Source organism: Pygocentrus nattereri, chromosome 5, assembly GCF_015220715.1.
Source record: "Pygocentrus nattereri isolate fPygNat1 chromosome 5, fPygNat1.pri, whole genome shotgun sequence".
In the NCBI taxonomy this organism is placed as follows: Eukaryota; Metazoa; Chordata; class Actinopteri; order Characiformes; family Serrasalmidae; genus Pygocentrus; species Pygocentrus nattereri.
In genome coordinates, this window is record NC_051215.1 from 42,378,865 (window position 1) to 42,397,447 (window position 18,583).

Sequence of the window (18,583 nt, forward strand, 5' to 3'; positions counted from 1 at the left end):
AATGCACAGAAAATATATTATGCATGTATTTGCTTTAAATGTTAAATGTGACAATTTATCACACTAATTTGTGTGTGTGTGTGTGTGTGTGTGTGTGTGTGTGTGTGTGTGTGTGTGTGCGCGCGCGCACACCCATGCTGCCTCTCCTTGTGCCCTTGTGCTTTTGAAGGGCTTTGTTCTTAATGTCCAAAAGCAGCTTCCAGCCACCCAAATTAAAGGACAAGATTAAATGGTGAGTGTGTATCTGTAGAAGTGTAATACATATTGTATGTGCATTTGTTGGCAACAGGATGTATTAATTCCTTAATTAGTTTGCAGCTTTGTTTCCCAGATTCTTGTTTTCACTCACCCTGCCACCTTCTCTTTATTCTGCCTTTGTTTGTAGGTCTACAGCCTTCCAAAACTTTATTAAAGTTGCTCTTACCAAGAACCCGAAGAAAAGACCCACAGCAGAAAAACTGCTCACGGTACAAGCACTTTTTTTGTTTTTTATTTTTTATTCTTAAACTCAGCTGCATGTGTCTGCTCTCTTACTTTTGCTGTTGCTGTCTTTACTGGAGATAATCAGTTGAATAGATATTGGCTTGTAACCTCTTAAAAAAAAACTTCTACCTGATATGTTACAGTAGGAATTGACACATTCTGAATCATGTAACTAAAATTACACTGGTTTCTGTACTTTATTTGCAGTTCTGTGAAATGCTGTGCAGAACTTATTTTAAGCATTGTTTTCAGTTTCTGGTTTTCATTCACCTCTTTTGTATGTGTGTTTGTCCTTGTGTATGTGTATAGCATATGTTTGTAGCTCAGACAGGTTTGACACGTAAACTTGCAGTGGAACTGCTGGATAAAATGAACAACCCAGACAACCATCCTCACTACACTGAGGGAGACGAGGACGATCTTGAGGTAACGCAGTGTGCACATTTAAAATGTTGAAAGTGTCAAGATGTATAGAAATTCTGTGACTCCATGCTGCTTTGTTCTGTCCATGTTCAGTGTCTGGTTACAGGCAGTGATGTCTCTGTGTGCCTAGGGTCCATTACTTCTGTCTGCATGTGCAGTGCCTTACAGATGTTTCACACTGTCAAGCAATTGTTCACTCACATTCACACACTGAAACACTGCTCCAGTGCATGTATGCAGTCAGCAATGTAGTATTGTATTAACTGTAGCCTTTCTTTCTCGCTGTCTTTGTCTCACTGTCCAGCCCCTGGCTGAGCGCCACACCATCCGATCAACCCACAATAAGAACGCTCGGGCTGAGAGAACTCGCTCAGAGATCAACTGTAAGTGAGCACCAACCAACGGCCAAATTATGCTTCGGCTCATTTGGTCACAGCTATGCTTACTTAGCATTACTTAACAAACATTTCTCTGTGGCCTTTATGGTTGTATAAGCACTCACAAATCAGGGGATTTATTCTAAAGTGGTGGTTTGGGGGGTGTTGGCATTCTATAACAACCAGCAAGATATTGGAAATGTAAATTTGTGCCACATAGCTATCAACCCATAGTTTGTGCTTTGTTGTGTGAGTTTGGTTAGTCTGGTTGTACACTATAGATTGTTCTGCTTTTTCAATTTGTTTTCAGTCTCTACTTGCGTGTTCAGAGTGTACACACAAAAATTACAAATATTAGTATGGAAGTAAACACAAATCCAGCTTAATAGAGCTCACACTGATGTCCCAGGAAGGCATAAGCACTGGCTAGGAGTGGTTTGGGTAATGAGTAAGGCACCACTTCGCACAGGGTTTCATTTCGCTAATGAATTTGTGTGTACGAAGAAGTTTTGAATGCTTTCTGTTAATTTTATTCTTGGTACTTTTCTGTATTCATATTGACAGTGTGTATGTGTATGATTTTATCCTGTAGCTGCAAATGGTATGGACTTGACTGAAACCCCCCTCATTCTTTGCAACTCTCAGTGCAAGAGAAAGCCAGGTCAGAGTAGTTTAAAGTAAAGGAGTAGTTGTGTGTGTCTGTGGCTGTGCCCCATAAAGATAGCTGGATGGAGAGAATCTCTGCATTCCTAGTAGGACTTTTTTTTTTCCCTTCAAAATTCTTTTGGCTGAAAGCTGTTCAATCGTTAGTCAGCGATTAATTGCTAACCAACAAACCTAAAACCAAGGCCCATAAAATGAAATTGTAAAACAGAAACTTCCAGATCGAAAAGCTGACTGGCTGAGCAATGTTCAAAGCCATTGTAAAATGCTTGATATACACACACGAAAGTGTGTACTCAACTAGCAACCAGCAAACCAAAAATCAAGGATGTAACCCATCAAGATATCACTTATGAACAAGAACCTAAAGATGTAAAAGTTTATTGACTGTACTTTATTTGACGCCATTGTAAACTGTTGTCGAAACACTGTGAAATATCAGATCTTCACAGTTTGAAGTGATTTTCCATGTCCACTTGGTCAGAAGCAATTGATGGTGTGGGTGATGACTTCTCATAATGTGAGAAGTCAATCTTTAACCTGCTGATCAAGCTTTGGAGTGAACGGAAGCCTTCCAATATTTTCAGATATATTTAAACTCAAAAACATTGACAAGTACTGTACTGTAACATGGTCAGTGATGTAATTGTACATGTGATTCATATAAATACTCAGACAGCAAGCAGGGATAAAAAAAGGGAAAGACGTGACGTATGCGTGCTGTATAAGCAGTGGACTGCTGAGACAGAGGAGCTGTTTGCTGAACTAGGGTAAAGAGTCATTCTCTTTAGTTCCAATTGTAAAATAATTGATATACATACAATCATTTACTCATTTACAGAAATATGAAATGTTCTTTGTGTAAATCCTAGAATGCAGTTCACTGATGGGTTGAGCCAGACAAGAGTGTCTATAAAGAAAACAGCTCCAAACTGTATTAATCCTATGTCCGAACTCAGTTTGATTACCCTAAGGGGCTGACAACTATAATCTTTTCACAGTTTAATGACCAAAAAATAAAAGAAATGTTGAAATTACTGCAGTATATAATGATGTACTACTGAAAGTTTATTATTCTAAAGTTATAATCTTCTTTTCACTGCTCATTACTTCCCCAAATAAAAGTGATAGCTTTGGTTCAGTCTGCCTCAATAGATCTCTTGTCACATTTCTCGATAGTTTTGCACATCCGTGTGTGATTTCCTCACACCGCTGTGCGTTTTTTTTTCTTTCTTTTTTTTTTTTTCTTCAGAGATAAAAAAAAAAACGCAATAGTCGTCTCTTATCGCTTGTGGATATGCTCTTTTGGTTTGGTACGCTGTTGTCAGTGTGCTGTCGACCTCTTAAAGTGGTTTGGAACACCACTATTTTTAGCTGCACACTTAATTAAGTACACTAAATAGCAGACTATTCAAAAACATTCCTCAACTTGCATGATATCAGCCTATTCAAATAGGAACTGTTTATTCTCTAAAAAGAAGTTTTTTTTAGAGAATACTTTTTAGTATTGGTCTAACAATTGTTTGTCAGTTAGTGGTTAATCAGTTAATTATTTACATCTCAAGTTCCTAGTGTCTGTGTTCTGTATGTCTGAGTGTTAGCATGTGTATGAAAGGCCAGTAGTGAACTGTGATGGTCTATGCTTGGCAAGTAGTCCTTTTCTCAATATGCTGTTTATGCATGTTACTATCTGTGGGCATGTTGTGTGACATGAGGCTTTTCAGTTTCTTGTTTGAAATACACTTTAGGAATTGTTTGAAGATGCTTGAGCTGATTTTTTTTTTTTTTTTTTTTATAGAGAGATTCATTAAAAAGTAAGTTCTATAGCAGAGTCTTAAAAATAGTTAACTGGAACTCTTCTGTAAAACCTCTTCTGCTTTATAACTGTGGTTTCTTTCTCACATCCTCACAGACACAAGCAAAGCTGAATTGTCACTGCAAATGCACACACATATAGAAACAGACGAACACACATGCATTCACACTCAATTGGCCAAGTATGTGTGGTAAAGCAGACCTTTCATGCGAAGAACTTTTAACTGCTACCAACTATTCATGTATCCTAAACAGAAAAAATGTTTTAAAAATTACACATAAAATTCTTTCTGAAATCCTTTGAGATCACCTTAAGAGAGTGAAATTTGCTGAAATTTCTCTGCCAAGGTTGGTTAACCTAATATACAGACAGGCCTGCACACAGTCTACATCTGTCCAGCCAAGAGTAAACAGTCACAGGCACACAGATTTGAATTGTAAATTGTGCAGTTGATATTTAGACTGTATCTTGTCTGCGACAAGAAAGCTATCTTCTTATTTTTATCTTCTGTCCATTTGCTCAGAACATATGGGTGTCAGTGAGTGTGGTCATGATGTGACTCTAACCCTAAATGGCTATGTACAAAGTGTTTGACGCACTTGACTTGCGCGTGTGTGATCTGTCACTGAGCATGTTGACTCTCTTCTGGTTACTCAACAAAGATAAATGCTGAGCTCCTGCCTCCCCCTTGTGGTGTGATTGTGCATGTCATGGATGCTTTAGAAGGGAAGAAGATTTAGAGGTTAGATGGGGCAATCCCTCAGTCCTCAAGAGTATTAACCACTATGCTGGTATTGCCAAAATAAAAACAGTCAAATTATGCTTGAAGCAGCTTCCTGTAGGAGTGCAGAGTAGATGTCTATAACATAAGTGAATAAAAAAAAAGTGTATTTTCTGATTTGACAGCAATGAACATTTGCACAGCAGTACTCTGGTATCTCGTTGCTGCAAAGCCACCCAGAGAACCTGCTTTTCCAAACTTTACATTTCAAAGAGTCAATTTACTAAATTGTGGTTATTTCTGTGGACAGTGGCCCTGTCCTAAAATAATTTAACTCTAATACAAAAAAGAGAGAATACACCACTTTGTTGTCAGCTGCATTCCTGATGGTGCTGAACAGTATTGATATTTTCCAAATATGTCATTGTATTTGTGGTACATTGCATTGCTACTTTGCATTTATAAAGATAATTAACCCATGTTTCATGAATTTTGTTTTTCTGTATTAAGATTGTCTTGTGAACCTGACATACTTTGGTCTTCTTTTGATTAGACTGTTCTGTTTTCTTCTTGTAAAATGACACCACACTGCTGTCAAGACTATCTAGACAAAAACTACATTTCAGAAAGGAAACAATTTTCTTTAAGGATTTGTAAACTGTTCTTTCAGGCCAAATTGAAGCACCTGGTACATGGCATGCATTTTTGTGCCAGTCGGGTCTTGGATATCATTAATTTAGGGGAAAAAAAACCTGAAAACAAAGCATGTGGCAATAAGGACAGCTCTATTTTATGAGTGGTATATCATTGATATAATGCTCATGATCTGCTAAGTATATTGTAAAAAAAATAAAGTCTGAAACTGAAAAGCAATGTAATGGTGTGTCATTAAACCAGTATGCTCCATTTGTCATCCCAGGCTAATATCTAGTAAGCTTACAGTGCAAGTGGTGTTAATTTAGTAGCTACAAATAAGATTTATTGAACAGTGTTTTAGTTTATGTGCATAAGTGGTTCTCTTATCTGATTTGATTTGCAGTTGATAAGCTGCAGTTTGAGGCTCCACTCAGGAAGGAGACAGAAGCACACTCAGAAATGGTAAATGCATGCATGTCTTATAATATCTAATAATTCTCATCTCACAAACACCCTGGAAAACAAGAGTATTTTACTTCTTTAATGTGTCATTCATAAAACCGATGCTGATTTGCCTGAACTCAACCAGTAATATGCACTATAACGTGTGATTTCCTGTGAGTGCATTAATGAAGCTGCAATATGATGTTACTCTGCACAGGATGTGACCAAAGAGAGCGATTTCTCCTCCCAGTGGAGCCCTTTTGCTGAGGGAGGAATCTCCAGCAGGTAACTGCAGAAACAGTTGAGATGGAGACCTTAAACAAGGTGGCATCCGCCTGCCACTTAACATACCAACAGTCCCTTTTCATTCTCTCTTAAAACCTCTCTCTGGTAAATCACTGGTTCTGTGCATGTATTCTGCCCTTCAGCATTGGCTAACCGGTCACATTTGTGTGCCTGAGTCACTTGCTTTGGTCTCTCTGACCTCCTCTCTGCTCTCACTCCCTTTTGCTTTTGACTGTGTCTGTCTTTTTTTCTTCTTTTCCTGTGTTTGTGTTGCCATCCCCCAAATTCCATTGCACCTGTTGTTTCTCCACTGAAGAAGCCTCTTGAAAAGCGTAGAGGAGGAGTTATTCATACGGTAAAGCATGCAGCGTGTGTATGTGTACGTCATTGTACCCATGTCCCTTCCTTCATGTTTAAGTGGAGAGATGGTGCAGGATCATGAAACATATTTGTCTGGTTCTTTAGTTTTAGCTGTGTGTGTGTGTGTGTGTGTGTGTGTGTGTGTGTGAGTGTGAGTGTGAGTGCGCACACTGTGCACCCTCTTGGTACATTATTCTGGGTGTACCTTTTTCTCTCCCTCCTTTTTTCTTTTTTAAATAAATTCAATTTGTTCCATTCCAGCTTTAAAATTTCACATAACCCGTCAGATCGGGGAGGGAACCTTACTGAACGTGATTACCAAATAGGTTCTCTCCCTCCCTGTCTGTGTGTCTTTCTCATTTCTCAACCCCTCTGTCTGCTCTGCAGGGGACATATGGCTCCACTGGAAGATGCCTTTGAGGATGTGGAGATGTACGTTTTTCAGTGCAGTACCTTTTGATCTGTAATGAATGATTGCACCTTCCTTTGTGCTTGATTAGTCTTGCATATATGCTTTAAGTATTTCAATTGTTCGTCTTTCATATACGGGTACTTACTGAACATACCAGTCCTCTGACACATTCACACTTTGTTATAAACTTTCTCTTTCAGATCTACCCTGAAACATGGAGTGCCCCCACCTCTGCCTCCCAAGGTAAGCTTGGAATGATTGCATGTGAGCTTGGTTCTGTGTGTGTGGACAAAACATGTAGAAAAGGAGACAAACGAAGACCAGATAAAATGTAACATATTTTATGTAGTCAATCAGGTTCAAGTAGAATGCTTTTATTCAGGCTTCACAGATCTAATAAAGTTATTTAATGGAAATTGCATGAATAATACTGAGAAACTCAATGCCTGTTGGTGCAAAATATTCTACCTCTGGTTTTGACAGCTTTTACTGCAAACATGTGTTTGTCAGATCCTATTAAGTTTTATGGTGTATCTTTCTCTAAATGGTAAAATGGGCTTGTGTGCTAATGGAGAAACTTTAGTCTGCTGGGTGGGAGTTCCGATGTAGAGTCTACGTCTTTTACACGATAAAAACATGTTTTCCATCGTTATAGTGGATAATCTCTGGATGTCTGCTTTAGACACCTTTTGGAAAACCATGAAGTATTGTTTTGAAAATTTACAACATTTAATAAATATTATTTAACATGTTGTTTAAAATGTAATTGGTCCTCTAGTTATCTCAATCATCTTTATTACCTATATTGCTTAGATCTCCTTCTCCTTGGTGTCTGTAATAAAACACCTTTTTGCAGAGTGTAAATGACTCTCACTGAGAGCCAGTCAGGCTAAAGTACAGCCTCCATTTAATATTCCTCACATGTATAAGTTATGCCTAATGTGTTTGTGCTTGTGCATGAGACACTGCTAAATATGCACTGTGCTTTTCACCCTTTAGCCACGTCTGAACAGTGCATCTGATGAGCTGGGCTTGAACGAAGGATCTTCAACAATTAAGCGGTTCCCTGGCTCAGACAATGGGCCAGGACTGGGGCCACGCAGACAGAGCACACCGGAAAGAGGCAGTAGGGCCGAACACACACAGCCTGATTACCTCTCTGCCAGTGTGAGCAGCCCTGGATTGCTCTCACATGCCATAGAAAACGGTACTTGTGTACATGCATATATTGTTACTCTTTGTCAGAGTGCCAGACTAGTTAAGGTTGTCTTGGCACTATGGTTTATTAAGAAAGCAGGACCCTGTTATTTTTTCCTTGATCTATAATATCTGAATGAACAAAGCAGCTATTTTTCTTCAGGACCCCAATTAATTGATAGTTCAGTGAAAAATCAGTTGTTTCGAGTTTTCCCTTTGCTCAAATATGACCAGTCAATCAAGACATTTTGGGTCAAAGTTTAGTTGTTGCTAACATGTTATGGAAGCTTATACACATCAGTTAGTGCTATGCCAAAGGCATGTCCAATAACAACCACTTGTCTTAAACCATGCTGTGTTGTTTAGTCTCAGAGAGACACTCTATGACATGCTGTTGCCTGTAAACCTGGACAAAAGTATGAACAAAATTCAGAATTTAAAATGGCTTTTACTGTTTTAGTTGTAAAGTTTACTTTTGCCCATTTTGTAGATTTTACACTAAACTATCACTTTAAGGGGTTTAAAGCTGGGGGAATCTTTCAGTGTTTTATTTATTTATTTTAGAAGATTTGATCTTTACTCACTAATCCAAGCTCTCGCTTGCTGCTTTGTCAGTGTTCTATCTCTGCTGTTTCTGTTTTTCATCTTTGTTGAGAACTTGAATTATCTCCTGTTTCTGGGACTCAGGACTTTGTATCTCTCTTCTTCTAAACATTCTTTCTCCTTTTGTTTGCCTGTCTGTCTTTCTTCAAGCTCCTCTTGTATCCAAACCCCGAGGTAAGACTGCAGGACCAGGATGGTTTCTGGTGTCCCTCAGCTTATGAGTCAGGTTCCTGGTACTAGACTCAAAAGATTTATATTTTGTTCATCTGATCCTGCCTTCATGTTGTTCGTTCTCTCTCTCTCTCTCTCTCTCTCTCTCTCTCTCTCTCTCTCGCTCTCTCTCTCTCTGTGTGTGTGTGTGTGTGTGTGTGTGTGTGTAGAAGAAGACTCTGAGGATGCTGTAAATGGGGACGGTCCTAAATCACCACCCAGCCGTCCACAGAGAAAAGAAAGAAAAGAGTTCCCTGTAAGTGTGTGGGTGTTTGAGCATATGACAGAGGGAGTGAATGCGTTTGAGTCATAATATCCAAATGGGGAAAGTAGAGAAAGAGCTGTGTGAGAAAGAGAAGGGTCAAGATTGAGCAAGACAACAACTGGAGAAATAGCATGGGGCAAAATGTCACACTAACACAAGTTTATGCTGGTAAAATTAAAAGTAATGTTTTTAAAGAATTGTTTAGCCAAAGCCTCTACAATAAAGGCTGGTGCTCAAAATAGTGTCCTGAAATAGAATTTGTTTCTGCTTTAGTTCCTTTAAATGTAAACATAAAATGTGTATCACTAGACTCAGTATTATGCTAAATTTGTTTGTTGCTTTCTCATAGAAGCCTGCAATAAATGGCCTGCCACCTACACCTAAAGTCCTGGTGAGTGTTCACTTGCTTTTTTCTAGTGTTGCACATTATTAGGATCAGGGCAATCTTCCCACAATGTTGAACATGTAATTTAATACACAGTTTCTTAGAAATATAGGAAATGCAATAATAATAAGGTTGGATTTATAAATGATGTGTACAATCTCTGTGATATTGAGCACTGTTCTGTTGGCCTCAGCCTGATTTGTGAGAAGTTGTGTCTGTATGTGCGTGTAGATGGGAGCATGCTTCTCTAAAGTGTTTGATGGATGTCCTCTCAAAATTAACTGTGCCACTTCATGGATCCACCCAGATACTAAGGGTAACTACCCCAAAGAGTTATCTTGCCAAAGTGTGGTGTTTTTTGTTTTTTTTTCCCTGGGTATGCAAAATGTTGACTGCCTAAACCTGGAATGTTTATTCGTGTTTTAGATCAGTACTTGATCTTTGGGACGGAGGATGGTATCTACACTCTGAACCTGAATGAGTTACATGAAGCCACCATGGAGCAGGTACAACATTACTGACGTTTTACCTTTTGTTTTCATCCATTATAAAGGTTATATTGAGAACAGGAGGTATTTGTGTATGTAAGCACATATGTAAGCCTTGTTATTGTGGAAGTGGGAATGTCAAGAAACTCTTACTCCCATTTTGTGTATTGTACAGAGCATCCCAATCTGCATTTCTGTGTGAGAGAGAAAGTTGTTTCTTAATCTTTTTGCTACAGAGAGTTCTGTAAGGCTGGCCTGAGCTGATGAGGCATATAAAAAGTTTTGAGTGTTTGCTTATTTTTTAAGGTCCTGCTTGAAACTGCTTTTGCAGAGTGTTTGTTAGTCAAATTCTAGTTCAGTATTAAGTGTCTGTTTGTGTGTGGTCTGTGTACATGTGATTGTGTTTCAGTTGTTTCCACGGAGATGTACCTGGCTCTACGTCATAAATAATAACCTGATGTCATTATCAGGTAAGTGTCTCAAATATGGCAAGTACATTGTTAACCTACCGTGTGTGTGTGAAGGAGATGTTTCTCTTACATTTAAGATGTGTTATTGTTTGGTGTGTGTGCTTGTATGTCTCTCTCATGTATTTTGTTAAGGCTGGACAATATTGACATACAATTTTAATATTTGATTAAATCTGGCTATATGAAAGTGATAAATTATGATGGTGTGTCTCTGACTGGACATGCTGGGAGCCCTTTTTTCCTAACTAACCTCTCCTGTAAGCAAACAGTGAAGTGCTTGTTTTGCTTTCATGCAAAATACAAGTAAAGAAGTACTAATAACTACTTGCTTCAGAACTACAAGCACACTTTTTTGCTGAAAAACAGCCCTCCCTACAGCATTCCCTGAACAGCTTTCAAAGTAGCCTTACACATTTTACACACAATTCTGGGAGTGCAGAAAGTGATCACATTTGAAGTATTTACAGTTTACCAGTTCCGGATAGGGTCATTTTGAGCTGTGTGCATGTCTGTTGTAATTGGCTTTAGCTGACATTTGTTTGAGCCTAGCATAGAGAAGCACATGCTGGGCTTCAGTTGCTACTTTTCTGCCAGTCAACTTTGATAAATAAAAAATGAAGCTCACAGTCGACTTAGATGTGCCCTATACCACTTTGCGAGGGAATGTTAGCACATGTTAGTACTACAACAATGTAACATTGAAAGTAGACATCTGCAAGACGATGATATTTTGACGCATCCTTGATTTTAAGGTTTGCCATTTAATGGCTAATCACCGAATAATGGTAGTCGCTTATCGAAACCGAAGAACGTTTCAAAATATGCCTTCCTTGTTATAACTGTAGACATTTTTGCAAATGGATGTTGAAAGTGAAGAAACAAAACATGTTCAAAGGCTTAAAGTATTTTGTGAATATTTAAAATCATGGAATCATGCCATAGTTTATGCTCATCTTCAGCAGGAGAAAAAATGAAAAATAAGTTATTTGCTATATAAATGTGCATCCAAAAGACGAGGCCTTTTCTGAACCAGGAAGGTACCTGTAGAACCTACCCTAGACCTACAGTAAAGGTTTGGAAACTGACAGTAGGGTTTTTGCCCCAGCAGTGTTTTTCATGTAGAATTGAACTTGGTTTTCTAATCTTGGATGGACACACGTGCTGTCAGACTCTACAAATTGTAATATTGTACACGCTTCTTGCTCCTGTCTTGTATTGAATGTTTGTGTGCAGTAGCTACATGATTACTTTTTCTCCCTCCCAATTGCTCTCTCTTTCTGTCTTCACTTCTCTGATCATGGCTGATCTCACTCCCTGCTGACTCCTCTAATGTGTAATCACCATAATCAGAAGGTAAAACACTGTTACACGCACCTGCACTTACATTCATGCTCATCTGGTGTCATCTTTTCCTTTCTGTACTTTTCTTCTATATATCCCTGTTTAAATTGTAAATGTGCCTCACTGTGCATATCTTAACTTGCTGTCTTTGTTGCTGAATGAGAAAAGTCACTATATGCAACTGAATCATCTGCTTCAGCTCCCCCTCTGCAAAAGTTCCTGTTCATCTTACAGTCTTTGTAACACATGTTGTTCTGTATCAGGTAAAACCTTTCAGCTGTATTCTCACAACCTTATTGGACTGTTCGAGCAACTGAAAAAACCTGGACTTGCTGCACAGTTTCAAACACACAGATTTCCTGACAAGATACTGCCCAGGTACACACACGCACACACTTATGAAACCTTTTATTTAATTTCTTATCAAAATGGCCATTAAGTAGCCTACAAGTTAATTTTTCAGCATCAGGAAATAATTTCAGACATATGTCCCATATATTTTACAAAAAAAAAAACACAAGAGCATCCAGCACTAAGTTTATGAAGTGTCAGTGTTTAATGTGTCCACTACCATAGTGAATACTTCTGCCAGTTTAACTCTTCCATCCTGACATATTATCCTTCAACGAGACACTTTATATTCACACAAGCAACTACCCCTACCAACAAACACACCTGAGCTGCCTTGCATATGTCCTATTAAATGTGTTTATAGCTTTTTTCACCTGATGGAAAAAAATAATTTGTACTTAAAAGCTGTTTTGACTGGAAAACAAGTAAATGCTGATCTGTGCCTTTTGCATGGTACCGTACTTTACTCCCAGACAGCCCCACACTCATTTTCTCTTTTCCTCTTCCTTTGCAACTGTCTAAATACATTAACCCACTGGTGTCATTAAGCCTTCTGTAGCCCTGGGTTGAACCCAGAGATACTTTAAGCTCAACTTACAGCTACCTTAAGTTGAACCCAACGTTAACACCACTAATCAATGATGTCAGCTTTGTATAGTATCTCCAAAGCACACACAAACTATTTGCATGTAAACATATGCCTTTTCCATGAAGGCCCACTGCTAGGACACTCAGCATTTCTGTAACATGGTGCTTCTCATTCACACATTCAGACAGACAGACATATTTATATACATTCAAGATACAGGTTGTTGTATAGAAACTAATGGGTTGCTAATGTTTTGTTCTCAATAGGAGATTTGCCCTGACCACCAAAATCCCTGACACAAAGGGCTGCCACAAGTGCTGCATTGGTGAGACAAACATTTTCTCCGACATCTTCCAAGCACACACACATGCACAGATTCAAACTTCAGATTCAAAAACCGATTCAGAAGCATTTAGACCAAATTGTAGCTTTTGCCAGTGCCTGCATGATTATTTGCTTATTCAAGAAAGTCACTATGAAATGGGGCTAAAATAGTTAATAATTTTTATAGCGAAGTCACAATCTGATAGAGTGCAATATTTAAATTGCAAGAACTGCAGTTTTTTGAGCTGTCTTTAGACGAACTAGACCAATCAGAATCAATCAGATGCCCTGTGTATGTATGTTTCTGAGATCACAACCATTGACTAATTGGCAGTCTGGCACATTATATTCAGCATGCACATCAGAAAAGGTAGCTGTGCTGTTGGTCTTGGCCAAACTAAAATGCCTTGACCTTTTAATTTTTTAAAAATAATCTCACTCGCACTACTGTTTAGAAAAACTGTAATTGGGTGCTTTCTCCAAATTATTCAGCCTTACTTTTAAATCAGTGCAGCACTGGCAGCTAAAATGACATGAATTTAGGTATTCTTTTTCTGCATGTAGCATTGTCTAGGGATGTATCAAAACTGGCATTGGGCTGATACCTTGCTCATTTACTGGTACTTATACAAATTCCCCAATACCATTCAGATAGCGTTCCGATACCTACTGATATCATGTCACATAAGCAGAGTGTAGCTGCTGTACTAATAAACAAATGCAATGAAGTCCATAACAAAGCTGTTGATTACTTTAAACATTCCGCCTTGATATTTTCCTGCCAGGAATACACTGTACGAATATAGCCCATTGTTAAACACACACTAACGCAGCCACTTCCTCAATATGGTTGGAGAGGGAAAGTTGGTCTATGAATTTACTCTGACTTGAATAGAATAGCGCGGTATAATGATTTTTCCACTGCAGCACTACTCGATCTGAGAGAACCTATGCTGCATAGCTAGATGTACTTAATTTAAAATCAGCTGGTGGTTAATAATTTGATAATTTGTTTTGGTATCCGTGAGTACTAAAAACATGTACTCATACACTGAAAAAATGGTGGCGGTGCATCCTTTGTATGACAGATCCCTTGTAAGATCATAAGTTTTGCATAAGTTTAAATTTCCCAATGCTAATTACAAGTCAAGTGGTCTTTGTCATTCCTCAATATAGCTTGTGTACATTGGATCGGAATGTAATTTCTGAAGTGCAGCTTATTACCACTGATGAATCTTAAGTTACATCTTCATCTTATTCTTTTGTGTCTTTTACTTTATCCCTTTCTGTCTCAGTGCGTAATCCATATACAGGTCATAAGTACCTGTGTGGAGCACTGCAGTATGGCATCGTTCTTCTACAGTGGTACGAACCCATGCAGAGATTCATGCTTATAAAGGTTAGTAACAAACATAGTCACAGTCATGCCTACTTTTATATTTATATATATATATATATATATATATATATATATATATATATATATATATAATATGACACATACACACAGTATGTTCTTAAGACCTTGTCCTATGCAGTTGGTCAGACTTTCTCTCCCTCTCTCTTTCTGGCTTCGTTTCTCTCCACCAGCACTTTGATTTCCCATTGCCAAGTCCTCTGCGTGTGTTTGAGATGTTAGTGGTGCCAGAGCAGGAATACCCTATGGTCTGTGTGGCCGTCAGTCAGGGCACTGAGCCTGGCCAAGTTGTCCGCTTCGAAACCATCAACCTCAACTCTTGTTCCTCCTGGTTCACTGAAATTGGCTCAGGTACTAGACACTAACTTTTACATACAAAAAGATATTCCCCTTTTCCTGGTTTATTGATACTGGTTCAGGCACATGCATGCATATGCTCATATGTGGAAGCACTCATGTCTGCTTCATAGTAGTTCTACAGGTATGACATACAGATTTTCCGTCTCCTTTTTGTTCTAGCTGGTAATCAGGTTGATGCGATTCATGTCACTCAGTTGGAGAGGGACACTGTGCTTGTGTGCCTAGATAGTAAGTATGACATTGGTCTGAAAGAAGTATTTACCTGGCTCATGCAGGAAAATATGTGCTGTAGATCCCTGTATGTGTCTGTGTGTACCTGCAGAAAATCTGAAGATAGTGAATCTGCAAGGAAAGCTCAAGTCTAATAAAAAACTTGCTTCTGAACTCAGCTTTGACTTCTGCATCGGCTCAGTTGGTAAGATAACTATCCGATATATTTGTGTGTTTGTATTGTTTATGAATGTGGTTATAATTGCTGTGTGTGTGTGTGTGTGTGTGTGTGTGTGTGTTAGTGTGTCTGCAGGACAGTGTTTTGGCTTTCTGGAAACATGGTATGCAGGGGAAGAGCTTCAAATCTAATGAGGTATAGTCTACCCCTTCGTTACCAACATTAACATGGATATTTCTTTTGAAGAATCCAATGAAGTATGAACTATCTATCAGATATGTGCCCTATCCAAAATACTAATGCTGGATGCAGCTTTTTTTTCCCCACACATTCTTATACTTCTGCATTCTTCGTTGGATTTATTTTTTATTTTTTATTCAATCCTTGTGATAGTTACCAATCATGTCACCAATCATGAATGGTATTCTTTTACTTGAACCATGTGTGCAGTAACAGAAGAAACACTATACTGTGCAGTGCTGTGGCTCTCTTTCATGTCAGTGTGAATCGGAAAACGCAACAAATTATTCTTCCATAGGGTGACATTTGAGTGAAACACAGTATACTCGCTGATGGGTTTTTTGGGATGGTGAAAAAGAACACCTTTGTGTGTTTCACAGGACTCTGTGGTTGTGTGATTTGTGTCTTGAACACATGCAAATGTAACATCAAGTGAAAAGATTTTAGTAAAAATTTGATTGTCAGTTCTGTCAGTGTGGGTTGGGTGTACAAGATGTGGTGTGCGTGTAGGTGGCTGGTGTGTTTTTGAGGTGTCACCCTAAACACCATGTGTCATGTTCAGATGATTCACCTGATAACCATCATCCAAACAATAAAAGACCAGAGATCACCAGGAGGTGAACCCCTCTTATGAAAGCCAATACTCTGTGTGTGTGTGTGTGTGTGTGTGTGTGTGTGTGTGTGTGTGTGTGTGTGTGTGTGTTTCAGTGAGTGAAGGAATATGAAGGGCAGTGTGTGTTTTTAGATGACAATGTCAGAGGTGATGTAAAATTGATGTCCAATCAGAAAGCAGCAGCTGCTCAGAGAGAGATGGATTAAATTATTCAGCTGTTTTTCTCCTCTGTGATGCTTCTGAAAGGCTCTCAGCACCCACCGTATTCCAGTTTGTGTGCTTGACTGCACTTGTGTGTAAGGGAGAGAGAGAATACCTGGCCTCCTGGGACTTGTCTGTATTGCAGGATAAGCCAGTCAGGTGTTACACCAGCACTGTCACCTTGTGTAATTGCTTGCTTGTCCGTGTGTGTGCGTGTGCGTGCCCATGTTTGTGTGCACAAGATAAATTAAAGGAGGGAGGATTTTGTGCTGGAGCACTGAACTTGACTTTATTATAGCACCACCTGAATGGTGTGTTTTGCATTGTTCTGAAAAATCAGAATGTCAAAATATGTATGAAGCATCAAATCAACTACAGAGTCAAATTTATTACTAGTTCATTGGAGCGCTTGGGTTGCTCAGTTACCAAAATCAGTATGTTGAATAAAGTGGTTTCTTTCAGGTACTTGTGCCTTAAGGGATTATTTAATTCTCATCTGAATAATGAGCATCTGCTTCTATGTTCTGTGTAATGTAACAAAAGAAAAGCAGCAACTTATAAGAATGTCTGTCTGTAGTACTTTTTGAATTGAGGTTGGGGAGAATACTTACATTTTATTATTGAGGCTGATCATATAAAGTCTTTGTTACTTTATTATAAACTGAGATGGACATTTACTCTGTCCCAAACCTTTTCTTATCCTATTATCTTTTTTTGTTCAGTATATTTTGTTCCTTGCTTGCATTCAACATATGGCATATGTTTAGTGGCTTATGTTCGGGGTACAGCTGCACAATATATTGTTTCTTATTTGTTATCATTGTTTATTTGTTATCTTATTTGTTATCACATGGTGTCTGTTCATAGTGGATTATCTGTATCGGCAGATATTTGCTTTAAAAATATATTGTACTTTCGCAGAGCAGATTATTTATGAGATTTTGGGCTCCTGTGCTAAAATGTCTGCATTTTATTCATTTTACTGCATTTACAAGCCTCTTCAGATACGTGTTGCATTGTTTTCTGTAATGCTAATCCAAGTAGAGCTAGTCCCAGTTTCTGCATTTTATAAATGTTTATATATTCGCATCGGGAGGTATGTATGTGCTTGAAATTGGATATCTGCATCTGCCACTAATTCCCATATTCCTCCATATCCATCAGAATCCCATCCCTAGTTATCACTGTATAGCCTCTGCAATACTAATCTCAAGACTACAATATGCAAATGAGCATACTAGAAAATACTATTTTAGGGTATTATGAGCATCCTGGTAATGTCAAGGCAAAATATGACAATTTTGGAAGAAATAATGCAGGCCAGCCTTGGAGTTGATATTGCAGAGTTCCACCTGTTCCTTAATGCACCTGTCCACTTGATTGCAGGTAACACAGGAGATTTGTGACCCAAGCAGAGTGTTTAGACTGCTGGGATCAGACAGGTAAGAGTGTTATGCTCTCTCTCTCGCTCTCTTTCGCTCTCTCTCTTGCTCTCTCGCACGCACTTTTTCTCTCTCTCATCCTGCCTCTGTGCTTAATCCGTTTGTATGCAGCTGTCCATCATTCACCCACCCACTCGTTCATTATTCCCTGCTAAGTGCATCAAAGCTCACTCTGTTTCCTCATCACCTGGAAACACTTCAACACACCCCCACATTTTCACCCCCATGTCTCCTTGTATCCTCTGGGAGCCACTGGTTTCCCTTACTACTTCTGTTACTATGGTGAGTTAGGCACACTGGGGTGTGTGTGTGTGTGTGTGTGTGTGTGTGCACGTACAATGCAAGGCTTAAAGTAAAATCTCAGTAAAACTTGTTTCATGACTAAAAAGGAAGGCTTTTGACAATGAAGGTCGTCAAATGTCTGAAAATGTTGAATGGTTTACTATTATTTGTATTAAATATAGGCTGATTTTGGGCATTTTTAAAGGGATCTGGTTTTGGTTAAAATAAATCCAGTATCTTTATTTTTATTTATTTATTTTTTTTTCTTTGTGGTGTGTTTATTCCACCGTTGTAGAGGAGCAGTAAATGGGCGTTACTCACAACCTGCAGCAAGGAGCCACATTTTTAGAGATATATCACATCACAGCTCATATGTCATATCTGCAGTGCCAGTGTTTCCACTGTTTTTAAATCAAATGCTTTTCAGCCAAGTATGCGTGTGTAAAATATGAGTGTTTGGCTGACAGTGAAACACCCTATTAAATACAGTTCTGTCATATTTGTCCCCACTGATTGCGATCACTTGAAAATTAAACTACAGTTGATACTGGCAGCCACACCATTTTAAACCAGCTTTGGCAGGAACTCTGCGTTCAAAACATAAAAAATAGCAGGCTGCTGTGGCATATTTTAAAAAATGGTTGGTTCACATTATTATTCCAATAAAACAAAAACTGTGAGTTCAGGGTGTACATCATTGTGCACATAGCAAAAATTAAGTGATTTCATGCAGAATATTAAAGTAGCTGGTAATCAAATTATCAGGGAGGTCAGTCAGATTTGATCATGAACCAGTA

At 38.6% G+C, this 18,583-nt stretch overlaps 1 protein-coding gene across 7 annotated transcripts in view; it reads left to right on the forward strand.

Moving 5' to 3' along the window:
• The window catches only part of map4k5 (mitogen-activated protein kinase kinase kinase kinase 5), a 40,486-nt gene that overhangs the window by 18,965 nt on the left and 2,938 nt on the right, over positions 1–18,583 (forward strand). For 3 of the 7 annotated variants that reach the window (XM_037538611.1, XM_017696624.1, XM_037538610.1), the window contains exons 11-35: positions 170–232; positions 386–467; positions 793–909; positions 1,211–1,289; positions 1,876–1,944; positions 5,523–5,581; positions 5,781–5,848; positions 6,596–6,640; positions 6,821–6,863; positions 7,620–7,827; positions 8,571–8,594; positions 8,801–8,886; positions 9,245–9,286; positions 9,512–9,596; positions 9,707–9,786; positions 10,178–10,238; positions 11,589–11,591; positions 11,843–11,957; positions 12,786–12,844; positions 14,139–14,242; positions 14,434–14,611; positions 14,780–14,848; positions 14,943–15,035; positions 15,133–15,203; positions 17,449–17,504. In XM_037538611.1, the coding sequence (XP_037394508.1) occupies positions 170–232; positions 386–467; positions 793–909; positions 1,211–1,289; positions 1,876–1,944; positions 5,523–5,581; positions 5,781–5,848; positions 6,596–6,640; positions 6,821–6,863; positions 7,620–7,827; positions 8,571–8,594; positions 8,801–8,886; positions 9,245–9,286; positions 9,512–9,596; positions 9,707–9,786; positions 10,178–10,238; positions 11,589–11,591; positions 11,843–11,957; positions 12,786–12,844; positions 14,139–14,242; positions 14,434–14,611; positions 14,780–14,848; positions 14,943–15,035; positions 15,133–15,203; positions 17,449–17,504 (1,959 nt within the window). The remainder of the gene's footprint in view (positions 1–169; positions 233–385; positions 468–792; positions 910–1,210; positions 1,290–1,875; positions 1,945–5,522; positions 5,582–5,780; positions 5,849–6,595; positions 6,641–6,820; positions 6,864–7,619; positions 7,828–8,570; positions 8,595–8,800; positions 8,887–9,244; positions 9,287–9,511; positions 9,597–9,706; positions 9,787–10,177; positions 10,239–11,588; positions 11,592–11,842; positions 11,958–12,785; positions 12,845–14,138; positions 14,243–14,433; positions 14,612–14,779; positions 14,849–14,942; positions 15,036–15,132; positions 15,204–17,448; positions 17,505–18,583) is intronic. The other 4 variants (XM_037538612.1, XM_037538613.1, XM_037538614.1 and 1 more) reach the window with 4 other exon arrangements.